At 41.8% G+C, this 24,986-nt stretch overlaps 1 protein-coding gene across 1 annotated transcript in view; it reads left to right on the top strand.

The window, feature by feature from the left end:
* LOC144753027 (uncharacterized) overlaps positions 1-24,767 on the top strand; it is a 78,471-nt gene extending 53,704 nt beyond the window's left edge. The window contains exons 7-11 of the mRNA XM_078640830.1: positions 1,625-1,796; positions 4,010-4,114; positions 12,732-12,834; positions 18,579-18,721; positions 24,064-24,767. Of these exons, the coding sequence (XP_078496956.1) occupies positions 1,625-1,796; positions 4,010-4,114; positions 12,732-12,834; positions 18,579-18,721; positions 24,064-24,234 (694 nt within the window). The 3' untranslated portion in view covers positions 24,235-24,767. The remainder of the gene's footprint in view (positions 1-1,624; positions 1,797-4,009; positions 4,115-12,731; positions 12,835-18,578; positions 18,722-24,063) is intronic.
* Positions 24,768-24,986: the final 219 nt, after the last annotated feature.

The raw sequence follows: 24,986 nt of genomic DNA, 5'->3' as shown, positions 1-24,986 counted from the left end.
TTTTTTTTCATAATGTTTGATTATTTATTAAGCTTGCAGAATTCAAATGTCTTTTAACAGTAAGCTTTAGAAAATGAAAGTGTAACAATGTTTCAGACCCAGCACCAGAGTAGTTAATACAGACACAGAGAACAGTTGCTCCTTTTTCCAATAGATGTGTTTTATTTTAGAATAATATTAGAAATATAAATTTTATTTCACATATATAAGGTATATATATGAGATATATGTGTAGTATGGTCCTATCTTGCCATCAAATCTGTCTGCCATAATAAACCATGCGAGCAAATACATGAGTGTTTCTAAATGTCAACATAACCCAGAAATGGAGAAACACCTTGCACACAGTCCCTGTTTTTACATATGTATACTTGCTCCCCAGAACACAGATTCTAGCCATATAAATAACAGATCACCAATGCCACTTCTAGCCATGCAGAGCTAGTATGGACCCTGATTTTCAGTAATAATGTTCAGCTGTCATGAACAGAAATGTTCATCACACAATATGGAGCAGTTATGTTTATAGATTTTCCAAGCTGATCCTACATAGTTTAGGTATCAACTGACAACTTATGGGCTTTCCGTTGTAATTTTTTTATGTCTTCAGTCTCATGGGGTTCTGCTTGGAATTCTTTTTTGTTTTGGGGGGATTCCTTTTGTGTATGGATCTCATCAGTCCTGCTTTCACCATTCCTACTTCTGTTGATTTTTTAAATTGACTTTACCTTGGTGTTAACCCTGAGTAGGTACGTTAACGCTTCTACATAAATATAACAGAAGAGTAGTAGCATTCTGAGTACTTTTCAAAGAGGCGGTCACCGTAGCCAGAGGTACTTGTATAATAGATCATTCACACTTTTCTTTGCCAATTGTTCACTCATGTTATCCTTCAGCCCTTCCGAGGATGGTACGATTAAGATGGAGATTCTGGTTTCTGACTATCCTGCTGAGATTCTGAGCAAGTTGGCCAAGTAATGTCAACCTGCCTCTTGTTAAGTGGATTTGGATTGCATATCCAGATGTTGCTCAACATTGATTACTACCAACTTGGGACACATGGGAACTAGTGTCCTCGAGGGGGAACGGCTTTGAATACCTCTGTTAAAACTTTGCTCTCTCGACAATGACACAAGCTACAGTGTAATTTGCTCTCTGTTGGTGCGAAGCTTGGAAAGCTATATACACTTTTACAAATACATTGGGCTTCATTCGAATGGGAGTCCAGGCCCCTGGTCTCAGCTAGTTTACAATGACGATTGTTAACACAAATCAGATTTCACATTAAGGCATTGAGACATTGTAATTTGTTTTTCTGATGGAACAGGGTTTGCTATTTTTTCCTTTGCAACATTTTAAAGGTTTGGCGAGTGTGGTGCATGGCATCTTAAATTGCTCATCTTATTGAAAAATACATTGACATACATTTTCTGTTCATATGGCTCCATTTACCAAAGATCCTTTGGCCTTTGAATCTGTTAACAGCTTTATAAAAAAATCCCTCCTCTTGATTTTGACAACTCTCAAGCACCTTCTTATTGATCTACTTGTTGTCTTGAACCAAAAAGACTCCTTTACTTGCACAGCTTTAAAATTGATCATACTCTGTTGTTTATCTCCACAGAAAGGGTTGTGGGTTAGGAAGTGGGCCCAGGCGATCCAAGGCTTATGAGGAATTTGTGCTGAAGAACCGTAAAGAGTTGCGCCAAGGACCAAAATTATGTGAGAAAGCTGTGCAGAGGATCCTGGGATATTCCAATAACTTCCTCCACAAAAAGCCAAAGACCAATCCTCAGGTACATAGAATGCTGGACGATGGAAGTGCTGTCTGACCTTGGTGTGTAAGGGTGCAAGATGACAACACTAGTCTTATTACTGTCATCACTGTACTAGGGCTTCATAAATGTAAACATGAAGTGTGTATTGAACCAATGCCTATGGCCGACCTACGGTTGCATTACACAGGCTGTGCTTACCTTGATTGGCATTTGATCTGTCTGCATTCTCATCAGAGGATTTCATGGCTGTCAGACTCTCAGGATCCTGGCTGCAGTTTCACTTTCTCCTTATATCTGACAAACCAAGCGTTGCCATTGCTAAAAAAAAAAACATATGGATGCCTTTAGTTCCTTGAGTTACCCCACTTCAAAGGTTTACTCAATCGACAATCCATTTGCAAATGCACTGTGTCACAATGCCATTGTGTATATTTTTGGGTTCTCATCCCAAGTCCCTTCCGTCACAAACCTGGGGCAGGGTAACACCTCAGTGAGCTTGGACTTAAAGAATTCTGTTAGTTCACCATACCCTGTGTCAGGTCTTTGATCAGTGCAGATGTTGATCTACATTCAGATTATACCAGATATATTGTTATAAAAGCTGTGGAAAAACCCTGCAGTATAATTGAAACAGCCATATGCCCAAACACTTGCCTTTCCCATAGTTTCTCAGCCTGCTCTGTGTGCTCAATACTCTGATGAAGGTTACTGGCAATGCAAATACAACAAAAGCACTGAAACTCACAAGTTATAGCTATTTCAAGTAACTTGTGCCCTAATGTAACTATAACTCCCACCCTTGCCATGCACTGCTCATACCCTCACATATTGCATCATTCATGACCTGTTAAATGACTGCATTGATAACATCCCTAATCACATCTGAAATACCTTATAATTGATAACAGTGTGAATGGTGAGGGCATGAGTTATAGTTAGTTTATGGCAGGAGTTATAGTTACTTGAGATAACTATGGGCCAGATGTAGGTAAAACTTATTTACCGATTCTTAATTACCGAATTTTACCGATTCGGTAATTAAGAATCGGTAAATAAGAAGGGGGGGTATGTAGGAACATCCAGATGTTCCATTTACCGAATCGGTAAATATCTGTATTTACCGATTCGGTAAATACCGACCGGTAATGCTCCATTCATTCCTATGGGCTTTGAAGCCCATAGGAATGAATGGGGCATTACCGGTCGGTATTTACCGAATCGGTAAATACCGATTTTGACAAGGGTGCAGGGGGTGTCACTTTGACACCCTCTAGCACCCCCAAAAAAGGTTCGGGGGCCATGTGGCAGGCATACCTGCCCTAAGGGCAGGTCTGCCTGTCATATGGCACAGGTGTGCATGCACACATGTGCATGCACACCTGAATCGGTATTTTACCATCAAATTGAATTTGATGGTAAAATACCGAATTTGTAGGGCTTGTGGGACTCAGAAGAGTCCCACCTACATCTCAATTTTACCGAATCTGTAAAAATACCGGTCGGTAAATTTACCGACCGGTATATTTACAGAATCGGTAAAATTACCGATTTGCCCTGTTTCCTTGCCCCTACATCTCAAATGCCAAATACCGGTCGGTAACGGCCGAATTCGGCCGTTACCGACCGGTATTTGGCTACCTACATCTGGCCCTATAACTGTTGGATTTGATTGGTTTTGTTAGTTTGAAACATATGTTTTAACTGACATTTTTACCTAACTATTATGTTCCTTTAGCCTTTGTTTTTTCAGTGTCTGTGTATGTCTATACATGTGTATATACATACACACACCCACACATATTTATATAGATTAACTGAAAAAGGTCAAAGTCATGTTAAAGTTCAGTGCTGAAATTAGATAAAAGCTATTGTTGAAAACTAAAACAAAAATTAAATTCACAAGTTATAGTTTATGGAGTAAACTATACCTTGTACCTCCACCATGCACTGTTTATGACTTAACATATTACATCACTCATGACATGTTAAAGTTTATCATTGATGACATCACTGGTGTGATCCCAGATCAGGATAGAGATATAGGGAAGGTGATTTAAAAGCATAATAATGTAAAACCATGCTTGTGAAAGTATCACCAGTCCGATATACCATCCAACATTAACCCCATTATTCTTACAATCTCCAAAATCCACCATCAGCAAAACATAATATGCCAAGGTGAAAGCATGTACCCTTTACCAACAATAATGAATAAATTTTTTCTTCTGCAGAAACGTGAGAGAGTTGAGCGGACCAAGGGTAGAGGTGCCATGGGTCTCCTGAAGCCCATTGCAGAATTGAGTACATTGAAGTGCTGCATGGATCACTGCTCAGTGGTAAGAGCTCAGCTCCCTTTGTCAACTCTATATAGTAAGTGTAGCTATTACTGTAAAACTGATATTCCCTTTTGCCACGGTATATGTTATAGTATTGTAAAAAATAAATTTAACAGTGATACCTCACTTGCAGACTTCATGCCTGTGATATTCCTCCCTAAATTTTGAGTCCACTGTTTTATGTTACCAGACTTGGGACCTTCCAACTTTTTGGATTCCCTTATTTTGAATGATAAAAAGTCAGACATTTAAGTATGTAGGTAGGGTATTAGGATGGCAGTCGCCACTGTGTGGTTAAACGTTAGGTCACAGTTTCGATAGGAAGAACGTTTTTTGTTTTGCTAATAACGTTGGCTTCATTTGTTGAATGGTTAGGAAATGGAATTTAAAAAAACAGAATTTTACAGAAAAACAAAGGTTACCGGGCCGTTATAGGTTAGCTCACATTTTCCTCGTCCAAAACCAGTGAAATTCAGCAGTTATAGTTAGCTAAGCTAACTATAACTTACTCAGATATTACATCACTCATGACATGGTCAGTAACATGTGTTTAAAGTGAGTATGCAGTTGCTATGTGATGGGGGGTTTGGGGTGAAGGGGAAAGACAGGTCTTTCAACGTGCTGGGCTCTTTATCGGGGATCTTTTGAGTATGACGCCGTTTGGTTCATGTGGGTATGGGGCTGGGTAGTGTACAGTGGGATAAGATAAAATGGGTCTAGGGCAGTCCTTTGCAGTACATTTTAATGAAAGAGATAGCTCTAGCCTAGGTAAAAACAAGTGTGTGCCCCTGTTGGGATTTATGATGTTCCTAAGTGGCAATCTAAGTATGTGAGGTCGACATGTTTCGTGCCTGTGTTAGCCCCTAACTGGTCGATTTGCACTTCTTCAGGACCGTGAATAAGTGAAGTAAATGGGTGCACTACCACCTGGTATTTGAAAATTGGAAATGAATTACCAGGGGTGGTTGGAACCCTAGTTAACGTTCACTGGGGTAAAAAGTAGACCCCTAGAAGAACCGTAATGAGCCGACGGGGGTGGCCGGAGCAAACGTTACTCCGGAAGTAAGCTCTCATAAGCAACTTGCCGATATCCTACCCAAGCTCCAGGGCCCCGTCAATGGCCAGTAACATCCCTGATTACATCATCCAGTAAGTGGCTGTATGAGTGGGTGAGTGAGTGAGTGGCTGTTTGAATGGATGTTTGGTTCTGTGAGTTTGTGTGCGAGTGTCTGTGTATATATACTCACACACAAACTCACGGAACCAAACATCCATTCATACAGCCACTCACTCTATATATATATATATATATATATATATATATATATTTATATATATATATATATATATATATATATATATATATATATATATATATATATACATTTTAAAAACATTAAATGGCTCAAAATTAATGCGTTTAGCAGGCAAGTATAATTTTAATCCATAATAAATTATTGCAATTAGGGAGTTTGAAATAGTAGCCTTGCCCATGATCTTTATATCCGGATAGGGTTGTAATCAGTTACACGTCACCTTTTCATATCCACCTCATGCCCCTCCCTGTTAAAAGCTGCTATTAAAAGTAAAGATGAACTTGAGGAAAGTTGGCTATCACAGCTTGTTTTACAGGCAGTGGCTGTCCACTTTACTGAGGCCATCTTAACTATCGAGGGAATTCGTTTAAGCAAAATTTAACACTTTCAATGTAACTTGCAAGGATGAATTAATAATCCCCATAAGAATTCAATTCAACTACATAAGTTTAAATCAAACATACATGACTACATAAATGACAAACATAAACACAAGCCAGGTGTATAGAGAAAGGATTTTATCAAAAATTTAAAACAATTCATTTGATATACAGAACATGAAATAGGGCTGCAGGTTGACACTCAATGTATTCATAAGCAACTCAACAGAACCTATTGACACCTATCCAAAAGCATAATGAAAAAACAAAAGGGATGAGGCGGAGGTCGACGTTTCGGTCTCCTACAGGATGCTTAGCGAGACCATATTCAGGACTGATGACAATTGGAATCTGTCTATTAAAAAGAGTGTATTATAAAGTATGTCAATTTCAAATTCAATTTGAGCATCGACGTCACACGTCATAAAGTTGTGAACATGGGTCTTCCGGAGAGTTAAGTATCGCCCAATCTTTAGATATAGTTAGGGTCGTGAACGCAGTGCACCAATCTTACTGCCACGTCCGTCAAGCGGCGATTTAAAGGATTTAATCGAATAGGGTTCTTAGTCAAAAGTTAACGTTGTTCGACTTCAGATAGCTTCTGCAGATTCAATAGCGTTCTCTCGGAGATCTACAAGGCGGGGGTCCTGTCCATATCGCAAGTACGGATATGCGTTAACTTTTGACTAAGAACCCTAAAGGGTGACGTGTAACTGATTGTGACGTCGATGCTCAAATTGAATTTGAAATTGACATACTTTATAATACACTCTTTTTAATATACAGATTCCAATTGTCATCAGTCCTGAAGATGGTCTCGCTAAGCATCCTGTAGGAGACCGAAACGTCGACCTCCGCCTCATCCCTTTTGTTTTTTCATTATGCTTTTGGATAGGTGTCAATAGGTTCTGTTGAGTTGCTTATGAATACATTGAGTGTCAACCTACAGCCCTATTTCATGTTCTGTATATCAAATGAATTGTTTTAAATTTTTGATAAAATCCTTTCTCTATACACCTGGCTTGTGTTTATGTTTGTCATTTATGTAGTCATGTATGTTTGATTTAAACTTATGTAGTTGAATTGAATTCTTATGGGGATTATTAATTCATCCTTGCAAGTTACATTGAAAGTGTTAAATTTTGCTTAAACGAATTCCCTTGAAGGCACCTTTACCCCTCTACTTAATTACCCAAGCCCTCAAGGGTAGTCTGGGTCGCTCACTTTTTGAAAATCCATCTTAACTATCGGACATTAGTCTTGGCTGCACTTGAATTCGAAATGTTGGTCTTGGACACACATTTATGTTGTACTCGGCTACGCTTTCCACTTGGCTCTGTATGAACAATGAAAATTTTTAACATGAATTAGTACCAAATCGACCTTGTGCAAATAAAGATTATTTTCATGCTTGGCCATATACTGAGGCCTTCCAGGAAACAACCTCGCCATATTCCAAACGGTGGTGAACCATGCTGTCTGGTTCATTGTTAACATTTGAAGCTGGAACCATATCACACTTACCTTGAAGACCCCAAACTGGCTTCCCATCAAGATTATAATGCAATTTTAAGTATCCATGCCAAATTCACGTCCCTTCTCTAGACTACAACTCCTGCTCTGCCTGTTATTGCAGAAAAAAGGTCGTCGGCCACTGTGGTATCCTGGTTTGGATGCCACGTGCCTTTCTTATTATCCTGTCTTGCTGCTCAGCCCTATCTGGGTGAATGGTAGAATGTTGAGTGTGTGAGGTAATATGGAATGTGTGGTGTGCCTGGTGGATGTATGACAGTTGGAAGAGGGGGCTGAGTAGCAAGAGAGCTGCTCCTGTTACTGAGTAAAAACAGGAGAAGGAAATTGAAAGCGATAAAAGGATTGTTTTCCAGTTCATTCATTTCTATTTTAGTGAAACCGGAGATCAAACCTTCACGGAAACTAGTGGTTATGTACTGCCACCTGGTGGGTGATTATTTGACTTTTGTTGTCTACATCTTCGTGAAGAAAGATTTAAAAGGAAACATGATTTTGTACTCGTTTTCGGCTGACACTTTTTGTACATTGTATTGGGACAATTCAGGAATTTTTCATTACATTGGCAGTTTATTTAGTTAAAAGTGGTGACAGTTGGTCATTACCTGCCTCTTCTTTTCCGCCTTTGTCACAAGCTGATTTCATCACACGCACCCTTACGTGCGTATCCTTTTGCTCCCTCTTGCATTTCAGCTTGGTGACGCCGAGAGCCATCCGGCGCGGCGTCACCCTACGTGCCTCCATTTTGGGAATGTCATGCTGTCATTGAGCCATACAGCGTGAGGTATTGTCATCTGACACTGGCAGAAGGAGGATTTATACGCCATGGTTCTGAAGTAACTCCCAAGCATGAAGAAGATTAAGAACAATTTTTTTAACATGTACAGAGGAACTAACACGGAAGGGTGAGACATGCAGGTTCTATCTTGTTTCAAGAACTAACCTTCACTTTCCGACGTGGGAAAAACTTGTTAATTTCTCACAATCTACTTTCTGATGTGGTACATCACAATACAACAACGCACACGCTGATTATTGATTATTTAAATACAGCGCGTTTTACTTCAGCGACGCGCACGCTATTCTATAATCAATTAATTATAACTCTCTTCATTTCAGTGCGTCAAGATTCCAACTAGTTGTATACATTAATTTTTAGGCTGCTCGAGGTTGTAGTTACCCGATTTCCTCCATCTGGTATACGGTGAGCAACATCTTCTAGTTAGTGATTCCACAGTTATGGATAAGTTCCACCTCAATTTAATAACCTACATTATTTACATGGAATTGAATTGTCTCCTGTTTTCTCAGTCCTTCATCACGACAATGGTATCTACTTTATTTTTAGCTTAATTTTTATAAAGGGACTGTATTTGGACTCTTCTATATATCTACAGCATTAAGTAGCTAAATGTTTTTATACCAAATTAGTCATGTGATTAACAATTTATAAGGAGTAAGAGAGTAGCAGTTGATAGGTAATTGATTTGCTAATATATATTCAAGTACTAGCCTGTGTTCCACTGTAGGTTATTTTCATGAGTTTAAAGAATAGCATACTAAAGTTAATTTACTATTCCAGAAGTTATAAATATAGCATACTAAAGTTAATTTGCTATCCTAGAAAGTTATAAATATAGCATACTAAAGTTAATTTGCTATTCTAGAATATTATTACATGAATTAAAAAAAAAAATAGCATTCTGAAGTTAATTTGCTGTTTTGTATAGTAAGTTAAATACTATACACATGTATAATATTTATAGTTAAATGCTACACGTTAGCATATATGGTCATGACTGTCACAAATTTGTTCATACAAATTTATATTTATTTCTATTCTATGCACGTGACTGTCATCTAAATATTTATACAAATTGCATACATTACATATGACTATAATGTTTAATATCTACATATTCCTATTTAGTGTACGTTGTGCACACGTCACTTTATAGAAATATAATTTAATTAAGCACTTTTTGGTGATTTACTCGTTCGCATATTTTAATTGTTGATTTTCCGTTTCTTTCACTTTGCTAGTCTGGCCAACTAGCATGTTGTGTAGGTTACGGTGAATTCTATTTGTTACTTCTGGTGAAATTCAATGCGAAAATATGTTTTATCAATTTATTCCTGTTTTATATGTAAAGGGGAAGGGGTGGTCGTTATAAATACTTTTATGTATTTATTCATAATCTCTATTCTACAATGTAAGATCCAATTTTAGAATGACCATTCTCATGTTCTACACTATTCCTTTTGTTTGTTCATTTGTAAGGGGGAAGGTGGTGTGGTATCCTGGTTTGGATGCCACGTGCCTTTCTTATTATCCTGTCTTGCTGCTCAGCCCTATCTGGGTGAATGGTAGAATGTTGAGTGTGTGAGGTAATATGGAATGTGTGGTGTGCCTGGTGGATGTATGACAGTTGGAAGAGGGGGCTGAGTAGCAAGAGAGCTGCTCCTGGTGGGGCTTAGAAGAAGCTTAGAAGAGACTTGAATGATACTTAAATGATTATATGATCTAACCTTGAAATACAACAATAAACTATCATCTATCAATACCACTCGGCTACAGATCATCTTATTACAGCCACGTGAAACCAACGCAGCGCCTGCCCATTCAGGTACAAAACATTGTGAGATCAGATGTATTTGCATAGAGTATTCCTCACTCTGGAACTCCCTCCCTTCACTCAAAAGACTACAGGGGGAAATTAGAACTTTTTGTAAGGTTATGAAGAACTATTTTTTATTTGATTATAACAAATGGCAACTACTAGCCACTGTAGCCTCCTGCTTCATGAACTTTACTCATTCCCTTTTAATACTGTTTGTCGGCCGGGTACGCACCTACCGCCGACCCACCTTTCAGTCTATGCAAACACAAAAAAAGAGGAAAAAATACTATATCACAGAATGACAATATCATGATGATTTAGCCTCTTAACTTGTATCATCATATGCAATTGCTAACTGTCAGATGTCCCCGCCTCCTTTGGATGGCAATGGGCCTTTTATGTCTGAATTTCCGCCCATGACTCTTGTCAATTCTTTAGATCTTCTGTCCAGTCTGAAATCGGGTTCGCCGCTGGACCCTTGTCCGGCGAAGTGTCTGGGGAGAGTGGCGTCAGTTGTTAACACCTTACTGAATCCACTTCTTAATTCCTCTCTGTCCACCGGCGTGGTCCCTCAGCCATGGAAATGTGCCTTGATCCTACCGTTGATCAAGAAGCCAAACCTTGACGCTCTCATTCATGACAACTACAGGCCGATCTCTCTCCTCCCCGCGTTGGCAAAAGTAACCGAGAAGCATGTACATCGGTCGATCTCCAATTTCATCGAGGAGAATGACCTTCTTCACATGTCGCAATCTGGTTTCCGTGCGAGTTTCAGCACGGAGACTGCCCTTCTCGAGGTTACCGACGCCATTAGGGAGGTTTTAGACTCTGGTGGTAAAGCCGTGTTGGTCATGCTTGATTTGTCGGCGGCTTTCGACACCGTCCCCCATGATGGCCTCCTGACAAGACTCTGGGAAATTGGCCTTCGGGGGACGGTGCTGAGTTGGTTTAAATCTTTTCTGTCCGGCCGCCGGCAAATGATCTGGGCGCCCCCTTTTTCCGCTGATATGCCGCCGCTAGAAGTGGGGGTACCTCAGGGCTCCATTCTCAGCCCCATGCTGTTTAACATCTTCTTGACCCCTCTGGCGGCGGTTGCGGAATCCTTTGGCGCCCAGATCATATCCTATGCTGACGATACCCAGCTTCTGTTCACTTGCGACAGAGGCGGGACTTTCGATGGCATACGGATCAGGGACTGTCTTGAGGCTGTTTTCGAGTGGTTCCGATGTCAGGGTCTTAAATGCAACTCCGACAAATCGGAGCTGCTTTTCTTTGGCTGCACTCCTGATTCCAACTGGAAGGCCTGGTGGCCACAGGACATGTTTCCACCGGACACTGCCTCCGTGAAGGCAAAGAACCTTGGAATTCTGATCGATTGTGACCTATCCTTCCGGCCCCATGTCATCGGGCTCTCAGGGAAATGCTTTGGCATTCTCAGGATGCTTAGGAAATTTCTTCCTTTGCTGTCACTTCACCACAAAAGAACCATTGCGCAGGCGTTAATAGGGGCGCGTTTAGACTATGCGAACGCCCTCTATTTGGGTCTACCTAAATATCTTTTGACCCGCCTGCAAGTGGTGCAGAACTCTGCGGCTCAAGCCATTTTTGGACTCCCAAGGCGGGCTAATGCTGCTGAATTACTAAAAGCTTTGCATTGGCTGCCCATCTCGAAGAGGAGTCTTTTTAAAAGCCTTACTTTGGTTTTTAAAGCCCTTCACGGCATCGGACCCAAGTACATCGGGAAACGTTTTTCTTTTTACCAGCCTAGCAGGGCTTTACGATCTGCCTCATTGGCCAAAGTGGCTGTGCCCATCATTAAGCGCTCTAGAACTGGAGGTCGGGCTTTTCGTTACCTGGCTTCGCGGGGCTGGAATGAGCTCCCTTTGGATTTAAGAAGGGCAAGTAATCTTCTTGTTTTCCGGAAGGAATTAAAGACTTGGCTCTTTTCTGTATAGGGTTTTCCTTTTCGGTTTCTTTTTTTCTTTCCAGCTTTTAGTTGTTATGTTTGTTACTCTGCATAAGTTCTCTTCGCTAAAGCGCCGGGATGCTCCTTTGGAGTAGCCGTGCGCTATAGAAGAAAATAAATAACATAACATAACAATTATGCCTTACTTATTGTAAAATGTGAAAATGTATTGTGACTGCATAAATACAAAAAGGAATGAATATATATTTTTAGCTGTGAACAAAAAGATAAAGTATAAAAAATAAAATAAAAATATATTTTTGTATAAAATCTAAGCATTATGTTGATTGTTTCAATATAAGATGTCCGATATAGTTTGTTAACACATGTACTTGTTATTAGCTTGTGCTTTCTCCCACTACACACCTATGACTGAGCCTTCTCTCTAACAAACCTCATGGATAGTGTTATTATTCTGTGGCTTTCATCTTAGTATTTAAAAATAAATATAAAAAAGACTAAATAGAAAGGTAGAAAAATAAGGTTTCTATCAGACAAGAGAAGGAGGAAGACAAATATCCAGTAGGCAGCACTGAGGCGGAGGGAGCTGGTTGTGTTCAAGACCCTTTTGTTGGGAATTATTTCTAAGTACCAGTCAAACACAAGCCTACTCCCCCTTGTTTTCTGAGGATATCATTATTTGCTAAACATTGCAAGGCTTTGGAATGTTATTCACTGCTGTTGGCAGGTGTATCACCCTGATATTACCAACTGCTCTGTGTGATGTGTGTCAGACCCTACCAGGGATCTAAAGAAGCGGCTATCCTCAGTCCGTGTCTTCTTTCATTGATCTCGTCCTCTTAGATGGCTCATTCGTACAGTCGGCTGATCCAGCAGTGGAGGGAGAGGGCGTCCACAGGGCAGGCAGAGACGCGCAGAGTCCTGGCGGAAATGCTGACCCCTTCAGGTGATTATAATTTTTTTTTAATTAATATTTGAATTCCAAAGTCACACACTTGGATCACATGGTAATAATTCCTTTCAGCCATGGTGCCTGGCTTGGCGCAGAGTGGCCATAACTTGGATGGTACAAAGGAGCCCAGATATAGCAATGTGGCTTAGGGACATAGGGGAGTCGGCCCTAGCGGAGAAAATCCATATGAAACTGCATCGAAAAGATACGCGCCAGACAGACCTAACTGAATGGCGGGAACTTTGTAACAAAGTCCTCAATCTTGGTGTCTCTGGGAGTGATCAGCATGAAACTGAGCAGTGAGTGAGTGGAACGGATGGAGATAAGAGCAGACTGGGGCTGTAGTGGGTGGTGCGGAAGGGTTGTGTGCCCCCCTCTTGCATACATGTGAGGATTGTAAGGTTTTTTAGCACGCCGCATTGTTGTTTGAAATATTATATCTGGCAGAATGTTGGTCTTCGGACGTCAAGTGTTGTGCAGGTGTTGTTTATGTATTAATGAATGCTGCATTGTTTGTTAAAAACATTTCTTGTTTAGAATAAACCCTTTTCTGGCCTCTCAGGACATGTGCCAACAGGTATCTGCCATATTATTTCAGTTTCGCACTGATACTAAACAATTATTCGGTTCTTTCTCTAGTATGCCCATTGGTTCATCATATCTGCATATTATCATATACACACACACATATTTTATATATATAATCATAAATATATATATATATATATATACACACACACATCATGTGTGTATATATAATCATGTACACATACACACACATATATATATATGAGGTGAGCAGATTCAGAGTGTTGCTGGTGTTGTAGGGTGCTCTAAACAGGAGCTACCTTGCACCTAAACTTGGGAATTACCCAGAGTTCTCTGCTTCTCTTTTATATAACTTATGCACCACTCTAAGCCTCAAAGAGTTTTGTTTTAACGTATACTGGGTGCTCCTTTGTGTCTGGCCAAAGCTAAACCGCTCTGAAGAGCTATACTGATAACAAAACTTCTGTCAGGCTTTGCTTGTATTAATTTCAGGTTGGCTTGGATGGTATTTTATCAATCCTAGGTTATAACACTGTGTCTGGAGCGGTAAATGGCTTTTGCCATTTTACCACTCGCCGTGGATGGCACTGTGCTAATCCTATCCACACAAAGGGAGCTGAGGGGCCATCACCGGACTGATGGGCCTTCCTGAGCTAGAGTGGTGGAAGGAGTTTTCACTGACACCTGAATAAGGCTGTGCCTGTCCTCACCCAAAGCTGTCTCCAACCCCCTGTAGTGTGTCTGGAGCCAGGTCAGGGAAAGGCAGGGCCTTGTGCTCTACAAAGAATTTCCTTTGACGTTTGCATTCTTCAACAGCAGAAAGGGGTATACGTATTGGACCCCTAACACTCTCGAATCAGAACAGTTCTGCACTAAAGAACATTCTGCCAGGAAGAAGAGCTGGATGCTCTAGGAGAAACTGACACTGCCTGTTGCTTTGTTGTGCTGGCCTGCTGCTTGCTGCTTCTGTCCTGGGAGTGAAAGGACTGGACTTTTCTTTCTATATCCTGCTTCCAAGGTTCTCCAAGGGCTTGTCTGTTTTCCTCCAGTTAAGAAGTCTCAGGGCTATCAATACTTCACTTACCAGTGCCTGGGCTCTTCTGCTTGGAATTAGAATCTGGTGAACGGAAGGAGAAAATCCACGCATCGACTTCCAGCGTCTGTTTTTATCGACGCATTGTTACAAACTTCGAGGTATCACACTGCCAGCACCGGAGCTCGGTTCCCGATCGGCGCATCAACTACGGCTTTCACTGCAGGTCCCAGCTATCCATCTCAGTGCGTTAGACAAACCGCTGCAGCATTAGTTTCAAGCAGAACATCACGGAAGTCCGTGATACGCCACTCCAACTTTTAAGCAGCGCCGGCTTCATCTCTGTGGAATTGACGCAGCGCATCTGGATTTTCGACGCATCGTACCTGCGCGCCGATTTCTTCATCGACGTTGCCTAGCAATAAGGAACCGAGGCCACATGCTTGAAGATCGACTCTTCACCTCCCATTCCAGTAAGGAACCTATGTGTCGCCTTCCCTGACAGTAAGGAACCGACGCATCACCTCCCCTGCCTAGCAGAAAGAAACCGAAGCCTCACCTCCCCTGGCAGTAAGGAACAGATGCATCACCTCCCCTGAGAGTAAGGAACTGATGCATCGCTTTGCTTTTCCGGCACCTCACCTCCCCTGCACCTTGCACAGCCTTTGATTTTGACGCATCTAAGGTATATTGTGCTAAAAGTAACTTATTTATTGATTTTTATAGACTAAACTTGCTTATTCTTTAAAAAGTGATATCTTTACATGTGTTTGTTGGATTTTGTCATTTTGGGCTTGTTTTATTCAGATATTTTTCTAAACTGGTGTGGACTCTTTTGTAGTGTTTTCACTGTGTTATTATATGTACAAATGCTTTCCACATTGCCTCTGAGATGAGCCTGACTGCTCGTGCCAAGCTACCAAGGGGGTGAGCAGGGGTTATCTTAGCTGTGTGACTCCCTTATCTTGACTAGAGTGAGGGTCCCTACTTGGACAGGGTGTAAACCACTGCCAGCTAGAGACCCCATTTCAATCTATCTATCTATCTATCTATCTATCTATCTATCTATCTATCTATCTATCTATCTATCTATCTATCTATCTATCTATCTATCTATCTATCTATCTATCTCCAGGGGTAATCAAGGCTGAACGCACCATAAAGATGTTATTTTGCCACCAATAAACCTCTGATTTTGCACTTCTACTGCCTTGTGTGAACGGTGTTCCCTTTCTGGATTTGTCTACTGCGTTTGCTCCCTTTGGCTTTACCCGTGCACCTCAATGGGACGGAGGTTCTCTTTTTAGGAGAAGCTGGTTTGTTTGTCACTTTAACCGTTGTTCTTTTTCAGTGGAAATATATATATTTCTTTACCATAGCAATAAAAAGGGTGCAATTAAAAAAGGTGTGTATGTATTTATACAACAAAATGAAGTTATAAGTTGCAATTGCAGGTATAAATTAAAATTAGTAGGGTTTTAAAATATTGAATGGAATATAAAATAACATGAGTTAACAAAGATTAATAGACTTCAGACTAAAACAAATGAAATTTCAAAGTTTAAATTAAAAATGAATTTCAATAATATACACAATTTATATAAAAAAAGTGTATTTATATATGTGTAGATAGATAGATTTTCCGAAATGTTCATTCACTGTAAAATTTAAAAACAGTTAGAAATTTAAAAACTGAGCTATTGTTCTGTCTGAAACATCAAAACCCACTGAAATTCGCCAGTTATGATTAGCAACTATTTCTCCGCACACCATAAGTCACACCAACAGCTATGCTCAGATAGAAACAAGCAAAAAGCTACTAAGAGAACAACATTGCGGACGGCGTGAGTTAAAGTGTGCTGCCAGCACCTTTGACCATGCACAGTGGGGGTAGGCTAGGCCTTGTGTCTAACTGGCCAATCTCCAGAGCAGGGTTGGCGGCAAGCAGACAACTCCTACTGTCGAAGTTGACTGGAGGGCATGTTACTGGGCCCTGCACCCAATACACTGAGGGTGGGAAACCCCCGCTGTGCACCCAACCCACAACAGTGGTGTACAGTGCTGTACACAAGTAAAGGCAATGTGCAGTAAGGATTGGCCAAGTCCTGCGCCGAACTCACCGCAGACAGCCAACCCTGCAGCAGAGATTGCTTTACTTTGTTTTGACATTTGGGATTTTTTTTCCGTTTTTTTTTTTAATGTTTTTTACTGAAAAATTGCCTTTTGTCACCAACTATTCACAAAATTGCAGCAAAATTGTGATTTTCAATAACATTCCGATTTTAGCTCCAAGAACCCTTTTTGGGTGACCTTTTCCAAGCCTCTCAGAGGCACAACCCTCTCCTTGGGTCTGAGACCTTTCAAGGTGCACCACTCCCAATGGCTGGGGAAATGTTTTTTTCCCACTTAGGAAAATCGTGATTTTCTTTAAAGTCGCGATTTTCAAGATGGCTAAGAAATGATAAATCCCTTTAATCAGTCAATCACGTTTGAGAAAAAAAATAAATGTGATTGGAAAGATTCTTTTCTTGTTAGTGAACGACAAGGATATACATGAGTCTTAACCCTTTCTAGCCTACCTGATCACTTTCTGAAAGGTTTATATCACAAAACCCTACTGAATGGATTTACAGCAAGTCACTGAACGTGCACTTTGAGCAATATTCTACTTTCATGCCTATTTAGGTGTAAATCTGTTCTGCATTTTATTTTCTACAAGTAAAATTTCCTGTGGGAGCTAACATGGGAAAACACAAACTCCTATTAACTTTATTTCCCCCGCATGGATCTTCCCCAAAATTGGCATGTCTGATATTACCTATGTCAATCGATTTTGATTTTCAGTGCTGATCTGTGCACAAGTCAAAAGGTATCGGCAAATCAAAAAAATAAATTTTTCATGGAAAGTGACTGAAACATAACTACACAGTGGCAACCGCCACCGCGTAATATATTAAGACGCACATACCATCAAAGGTGTGAATTAAAGGTACTCTGGATATAATAACTGCTGATGTAAAGGTACTCCAGATGCACTTACCACAACTTAATGACTCCTGATGTAAAGACATACAAAGTAAACACTGACATTAGCTGGCAGCTACTACACTTCCCAGGTATACATAAAATATCAGTTTTCAGAGCTGCAGTCGTGCATGTGTGCTGTTTCCATATTGCATCAATGAGGCACACATTTGCGCAATATCCTCCATGCTAGACCAAAACAAAGGTTTTATCTCATTTCTAAAATGCCACAATAATACACAGAATTGTTCAGATCCTGCACTACTGTATCAATTTGCTAATTTCCATTAATGTCCAACACACTCAGATCTGTGTTGCTGACTGTGTGTTTGAGTGGACTCCTGCGTGCTTCTACTGTATTGAATCACTTTGCCCAGTCCAGACAATGAAAAGGGGCACCTTGTCCGCTCTTGTGCTCACCTCGGTATGTGGCGGTTCAGTATTTATGTGGTATTGGCATAGGGTGAACCTAACCAAAAAGCAGTGGAGTGCTGCTCTGGGCCAAAGGCAGAGACAGGGTCAACCTGAGATTGGAAAGGTGGGTGGATTGTTGTTGCATTATGATGTAAGGCTCTTTAAAGAGGCTGCCTTGGAGAGGTGGTGGTGGTAGCTGCTGCAACTGCTCTCAGCAACTCTCTTAGTACCAAAACTGATGGATCTGACAATCATGTTTCCAGAACTGTTGACTTGGTTGGGTGTTGAGTCGTCTCCCGAATGGTCCAAAACTGCTCAGGCAAACTCAGCTGTAGGCTTATCTGGGCCTTCCTACTGCAGCAGCGATAGCCGATGGAGGTATGAATGGTGCAGAACAATCCAAATGGTTAAAATAACCCAAGAACCTGTTCCAGCAAGGAAGCAACCCATCAGTGCAGATGACCGGCTCTGGAAGCCCCAAGTTTCAAAGACATATACACAGATTATGGTAACCCTCTAGTAAAACAGCACTGAGTCTTTGCAAGTTCTTGGGCCAATGGTTTGCACCAGGTGTTTCTCTCGAACTAGGTGTGTGCTGTACATGTTCCAGAAGATGCAATAGATACAATGCAGTCATTGCCACTGAAAAGTATGTGTGACACAAAGATGGTAACACCTCCCAGTATGATAACCAAGCACTGTACTCTCCACTGCACAGGGGGCTCCCGGTGCAACTGCTACCGCTTCATCTCTTGGGTGACGGGCTGCAGCCACACAACCATCAGCAGAGTGAGCCAACAGATGAAGAGGACCGGTGGACTCAGGGAGCCGCCACCACACAAACTGAAGCAGCGCACAAAGGTAAGTCCAGGACTGCCTGGAAATATAGCAAAGATAACTGATGTCACTGTGTGTGGTTCTTAAGTAGCAGTTGGCACTAAAAGAGATCTCATCCCTGCAGGGATAGTGTTAGGTGCACCGAACTCCCAGTAGGAAAGGGGGAAGCGGACCTTGTCTGGGGGGGTTTGGTATCACTTAAATATGAAATACATAAAAAGGGGATTAAGGATTGGTGGGAGAGCTCTGATCAGGGACTGGACTTCTGATACCAATAGTACTGGACAGGCGAAAAGGAAGATGAGGACTTTGCAAACACGGGGAAAGACCAACACACTTTTAAGACCAGCCTCTACGCCCTTGATGCTCCTCAGACATCTACAGTCGAAAAGGAATAGGAACGCAGCAATGAAAACACCTATTATAACCAATACCAATAAACCGGTGCTAAGCAAATATCCTGTATTGGAGAATGCAGTGGGTCTGGAAGAACATGTGCATCTACAAAGACTGGATTCAAACCTAAATGAATGAAAATCACAAACTCACACATGAAAAGTGCTAGGTCTGCCCCCCCTTAGACAGGTGCAGGTCATGGCTGTAGAGTGCCAGTTCAAACTATGCTATTGTCTTTCACATCAGTTGGATCTAGCCATGCCCCTAAAGGCAGGCGTGTGGGCAAACAACCGTACGGCCTGAACCACCGCTCTGTCCATAACTGCTGCGCTCTTTCCAGCTTTTTGGAAGTTTGCAAATTGTTTGCGTAACCTAGTGCATGGTTCTGGTATGCACCAGGCACACCCAGTGAGTATTGCACAATGTGACTGTACATCAGGCTCTTGATGTCCGCTGGAGTCATACCTTGCATGACTGGTACTCATCTGGTTGGTTACTAGGAAAGGAAGTATCTGTTTTTTAACTTGTATCTCACCTGCGTGGCTGTGAAGTCAGGAGTATACAGACCACACTCCAATCAAACTAAACTAGTTGGGGGCAGTAAAATCCTGTTAGAGGCAATGAAAGCAGTTACCTACAGCTCCCTTGGAAAGGGTAATGTGCTCTTTAGTCCTACAGAGAAAGTCAACTCACCAAAATGAAGTTTTGGGGGCAATACGTGCCGCTCTTCACATAACTCGCAGGTAGAAATGCTAGACCTGGGATCTCAAACCTCAACTCTGAATTTGCAACTTATATTCAATGGAAAGCATCCCATGCCATTAATAGCGTTAGTGTTGTGATAATAACCACAGAGGTCAAGATTGCATTAGTGGCTAACATATGCATGATCAATAGCAGTGATCATCTTGGTGCATCAGGCAAGGTCACCAGCAGTCATGTAAACTGTTAACTTGGAATGAGTCTACAAGGGCAATGCATGGCAGCCATAGCTGCAATCCCTTGGCACCAAGGTAATAATATTACTAATATGTCCCCAAGGCCACATGATGTATCACTCAAATATTAGCTTTACATACAATTTGGAAATTATTACAGCCATTTTTCTCCAAATATTAGCACGTTCTGAAAATAGTACACACATTGTTGTCTCAAATATACACAATATAGCACAAAGAGGGTGTTAAGCCTATAAAATTCAACAACCTTGTTAGAATTATTCCTGTTGTTCACATTACTTAGATAATTATTTTTGCTGCATTTCGGGTTGTTTTCTGGGTGGGTATTATTAATATCATATGCACTTGGTGAGGATTTTAAACTTAACATTTTAAATACATATTCTGTCTCCTAGTGCTTTTAAAGTTTATTATTCTGTCACAAAAAAAGGATTGGTTGTCCACTACTTATCCCACACACATCTTATGGGACTGATCGTTACCAGGAACACTTCACATGTAGTCATCTCTCAGTGGGTTGTGTTTGTGTATTTGGTTGTTATCCACTTGGAGTTCTGATTCAGTTTGGCACATTGACTAATTCCTTAGTGCTGATGGGTAAAAAAATTCAAACCCTGTGACTCTAGAAGGTCTTAATGCCCCAGGTGTAATGTATGCAGGGTGGGCGTTCTGACGCAAGTAAGCCCCGTAGAAGTGACACAGTGTGATCTATGAGATTGCACTGCGTCACATCTGTGGAGTGAGCTCTGTTAGCCGTCCACCCGAGGCTTCCTGCCTGCCTCCAGACAGTTAAAAACCTGGGCGTATGGGTCGACTCTGCATTGACATTCCAGGCTCAAACAAAGGCAGTAGCTGGAGTTTGCTTCGGGCTCCTATGCGGTCTTAAACATCTGCTGTTTTTTTTCGATGCTAACACCGACAGGTTATTATCCAGGCCACTGTACTATCTAGGCTGGACTACGCAAGCTCTTTGTACCTAGGGGCCAATAGAGCACAGATGCATCACCTTCAAAGGGCACAAAACGCTGCCGTCCAGATGTTCTTCGGCCTGCCGAGAACCTGCTCTATTTCAAACTTAATTAGCAGACTACACTGGCTTCTGGTGGAGAAACAAATCAACTTCAAAGCTCTCTGTATTTTACATAGAATCCTGAACGCCCAATCACCCAATATTTTAGCCGATCTTCTCATGCCCTACGCACCCACCCGCCAGCTGTGCTCTACTGGTCTGCACCTGGCGTGTGTTCCTCGGGTTAAGAGAGCCAGGGCAGGATGGCGCTCGTATCGTGTTCTTGCTCCTAAACTCTGGAATTCCCTCCCTGTTAGCATCAGAAGCATCCAAAATCATGTGTCATTCCGAAAGGCTATAAAGACATATCTCTTTCCTAAGTAATCTGCTTCCCTTTTCTGCAACTCTCCCTGATCCTCTGTCTGTTTGAGATCAGTGCTTGGAAGCCCCTTTGCTAGGGCAGTCATGCGCTATACAAAAACAATAACATAACACTTTCACTGTGCAGATCTTCCTGCAGTTGTAGGTGTCAAGCAGAGGAGGGGAATGTCTGTGGACTGTGGAATGCGAATACTGTAAACACCAATACTAGACTCTTGTGGGCATTTACAAACACTAGTAATACCTTTCCCACAGCTCCGTGTACTTCAAGAGTAGCACTGTGTGGCCTGCACTGAATTGGTGATGAAAATGTGGGAAAGACTTGGCAATGGTATGTGCCACAAAGGAAATTAATTTCAATGTGAATTACATTTGAAGTTTGACATTTATCTGAGCTCTGGGCCTCAGAATGTCTGCACTGTGGAGGTTCTGCATGTGTAGAGTTAGAATAAACTGGTGCTCTTTAGGAAATGTAGGTAGATTTAACTTACACCTGGAGAAAAACAGAGTAGATCTAAATGGGTATTGATAGACACATTAGACATTTAGGCAGTGAACACCCTCTCCTCATGGGAAGTAACCTCCAGTCATGAGCCAAGGCAGGATACCCAGCCTGGACGGATGTGAGGCATCTCCTGGCTGGCAAGAAGTATCAAAACACTTGACTGAGAGCAAGTCTCCTTCCTCTATGAGGTAGACTAGACACAACAGTGGTCTCGACAGCTCTTTGGATCAGGGCCGGACCATCATGTGGTCCATCATTTGGGGACAGCCACCCAAACATTCCTGCCCCAGCATGTAACTCCACTCTTTTTGTATTAATATCCTTTCAAACCAATGCAAACTTGTTCTATCTTGCAGAAGGGCATACGTCATGCCTCATTCAGTTGACATCACAGAATTAGGAGAGCTTCTCAAAGTTGGCTTCATCTTTCTTTCACAGCTAAGCCCTCCTTCTTCTCCCCATGCTGGAGGTTCAACGCCACTGTGATGCTTTGGACTTTTACAGTTTGAACAAGTACTTGTCCTGTTGTTAGGATCTGCCCTAGATTAGCTGGTGGCAACTGCCACATTAGGTGGACAAACGGTCCAGTTTGTGAGGACGGTCTGGCTGGCACTTCCTGTTGCCTGTCAAATGGCAGACAGGGCGCTTTCACACTGCTTCTTTGCCTTGGTCGCGCAGCAGTAGTTCTTAACCTTTTGACTCCGGTGGACCCCCACTTATTTATAACTGAAATTTGGGGATCCCATTGAATCAGTATTGGAACCCGGGGAACCCCACTGAGTCATTACTGGAAGCCGGCGGCCCTGGCTTAAGCAATTTCGATTAATTGAAACTTAAACACAATACACAAAAATACAAAAACAAGCATTCATCAAACAAATCAACAAATAATGAAATATTTTAATTTGCAAACAAATATTTTTAAAAAAATCACAATTTTAATTTTAATGGGCACTTTGAGGCATTCTAAGCTCAAGTGAGGTCACCCATCTCTGTACTATAGCCTGATGCATTTACACCACTCTCAAAAATCAATCTGAAGACACCAACTTTGGGGCAGATTTACAATAACTGGCGCATCCCTGCATAGAAGCAGAGATGCGCCAGTTATTGTGTGCCACGCCTCCACCACCATAGATGCGCCGCATTTACAATGCGGTGCACCATGGGGCAATAACGGCACAGATGCGTGATGCATCTGTGCTGGAAAGGCGGCGCATTGCTGGAGTTGCGTTGCAAGCGCGATGCAGCTCCAGGCATGCTCTGGTGGGCCCTGTTTTTACAATCCTTACGACTGCTTCAAGCAGGCGCAGGGTTTTGACGCAGCATGGGCTCAAAAGGGACTGAGTGAAATCTTGTAGATTTCACTTAGCCACTTTTAGGAGGCGTTCCTGCTCTGGAACGCCCCCCACCGCACAGGAACGCCTCATTCTGGCACAGGGCTTTATAATGTGATGCATCTCCCAGATGCGTCACGTTGTAAATACCCCGCAGCATGGCGCATCTTTTGCACCACCGCATCACAAAAGTGACACAACAGCGGTATAAAAGAGGCGCAAGGGGCTTGTAAATCTGCCCCTTAATTTTTTGCCTCAATATTCAAATTCCTTAAAATTGACAGAACGTTTTAACATTTTCACCTTACATTTTGTTTCCATTTTTGTATTCACTTTATTAGTCTTTTAATATTTAATTTTTGTAGTAGTCGCGGACCTCCTGTGGTCCCCGGACCTCAGTTTAAGTGCCGCACCAGGTCTTCAGAAGGTTTACAACATGCAACTGCTTTTACAGCACTGCCGACTTTTCATTATTCAGAACATGGATTGAGGTTCTCGCTTCTCATGTTAGTTAGACCGCTCATGTCTCATCCTCTCGCTTACATCAACCTATAGACTCCAGACATGCCACATAGATGCCACTCTTGCTTTCTATTCGCAGTCGTGGCATGGCTTACCTTCTAGCACGCCTGCAAAGTTAGGAATCACATTGAAAGCAGATTGTTCTACGGTCTTACATTATGTTGTTGTCCCATGTCTGACCAGCAGAAATTTCAGATGTTTTCAGTAGATGTTGTGGGCACAATGTGGATTACAACTTATCTTTCCCTTTCGAATAGACCATCCAGGAAGACTCAGCAGATCTGCAGCTGCACCCAGGTGAACCTCCCAGCCCACCAGATCAGGCTGTTCCTCAGAGTGTTTCAGTGTCTCTGCCTCATCATATCTGTTCAGACTCCTCCCCACTCACCAGCCAACCGGCACGAGGGGCTGAGCTGTTGGAGACATGAGGCTGTTCATGCGTTGGTTCTGCACAAGGGTCCACTACAACTCACCGCGATGAAAGGTTTCCCTGAAGCAGCTGCCAATGAGTGGAGACTGTTGCGACCAAAGGCAATTTAACGAAGGAATATTGGTTTTAACTTATCTTAGGGTCTACTGCAACAAATAACAAGGTGATGGATGGAATGCTTAATTAATCTCCACCTCTGATAATAACTTGAGGTCACTTCCTAGTTTGGCGTTTTTCGTCCTTTATGCTGCTCAAGATGGAAACCAGCCGTATGCAAATCAGTCTAGGTCCCGATCCAGTAGGAACAACCCAGCCCGAACCGCCAGCTCAGGGACCCACCGAACGAGAACACGCGGAGCAACGGACTGATTCCAGACTACATAGGACTCATCACTGAGGTGTAGCTTGAGCCCTGTTGCACGGTGAGCCGGGGACCCACATCTGGTCATAGTGTTGCACTTACGGTGTCTACTGCAAAAAAAAAAAATACGGTGATGGATGGAATTGTTGTATATATCGTGTTTTTTTCTAGTACAGAGATCTTTCATTTCAAAATTAAATGTGTGTTTTCACATAATTGCACAAGTGAATAATTGTGATTCTCTTCAATATAACTTCATAGTATGTTCTTCCATGTTACAAATGTGTCATACAATGGTAATGATCAAGCGTATGCAAATACATTTGCTGAGGTTAAACATCTTTGCTTGAGCATATAAAAATATAAGCATTACAAAGGCACATACTTTC

This window comes from Lissotriton helveticus, chromosome 5_1 (genome assembly GCF_964261635.1).
Source record: "Lissotriton helveticus chromosome 5_1, aLisHel1.1, whole genome shotgun sequence".
Lineage (NCBI taxonomy): Eukaryota > Metazoa > Chordata > Amphibia > Caudata > Salamandridae > Lissotriton > Lissotriton helveticus.
The sequence above is the reverse complement of the archived record's forward strand: the minus strand, read 5'-3'. Positions and strand labels throughout refer to the sequence as shown.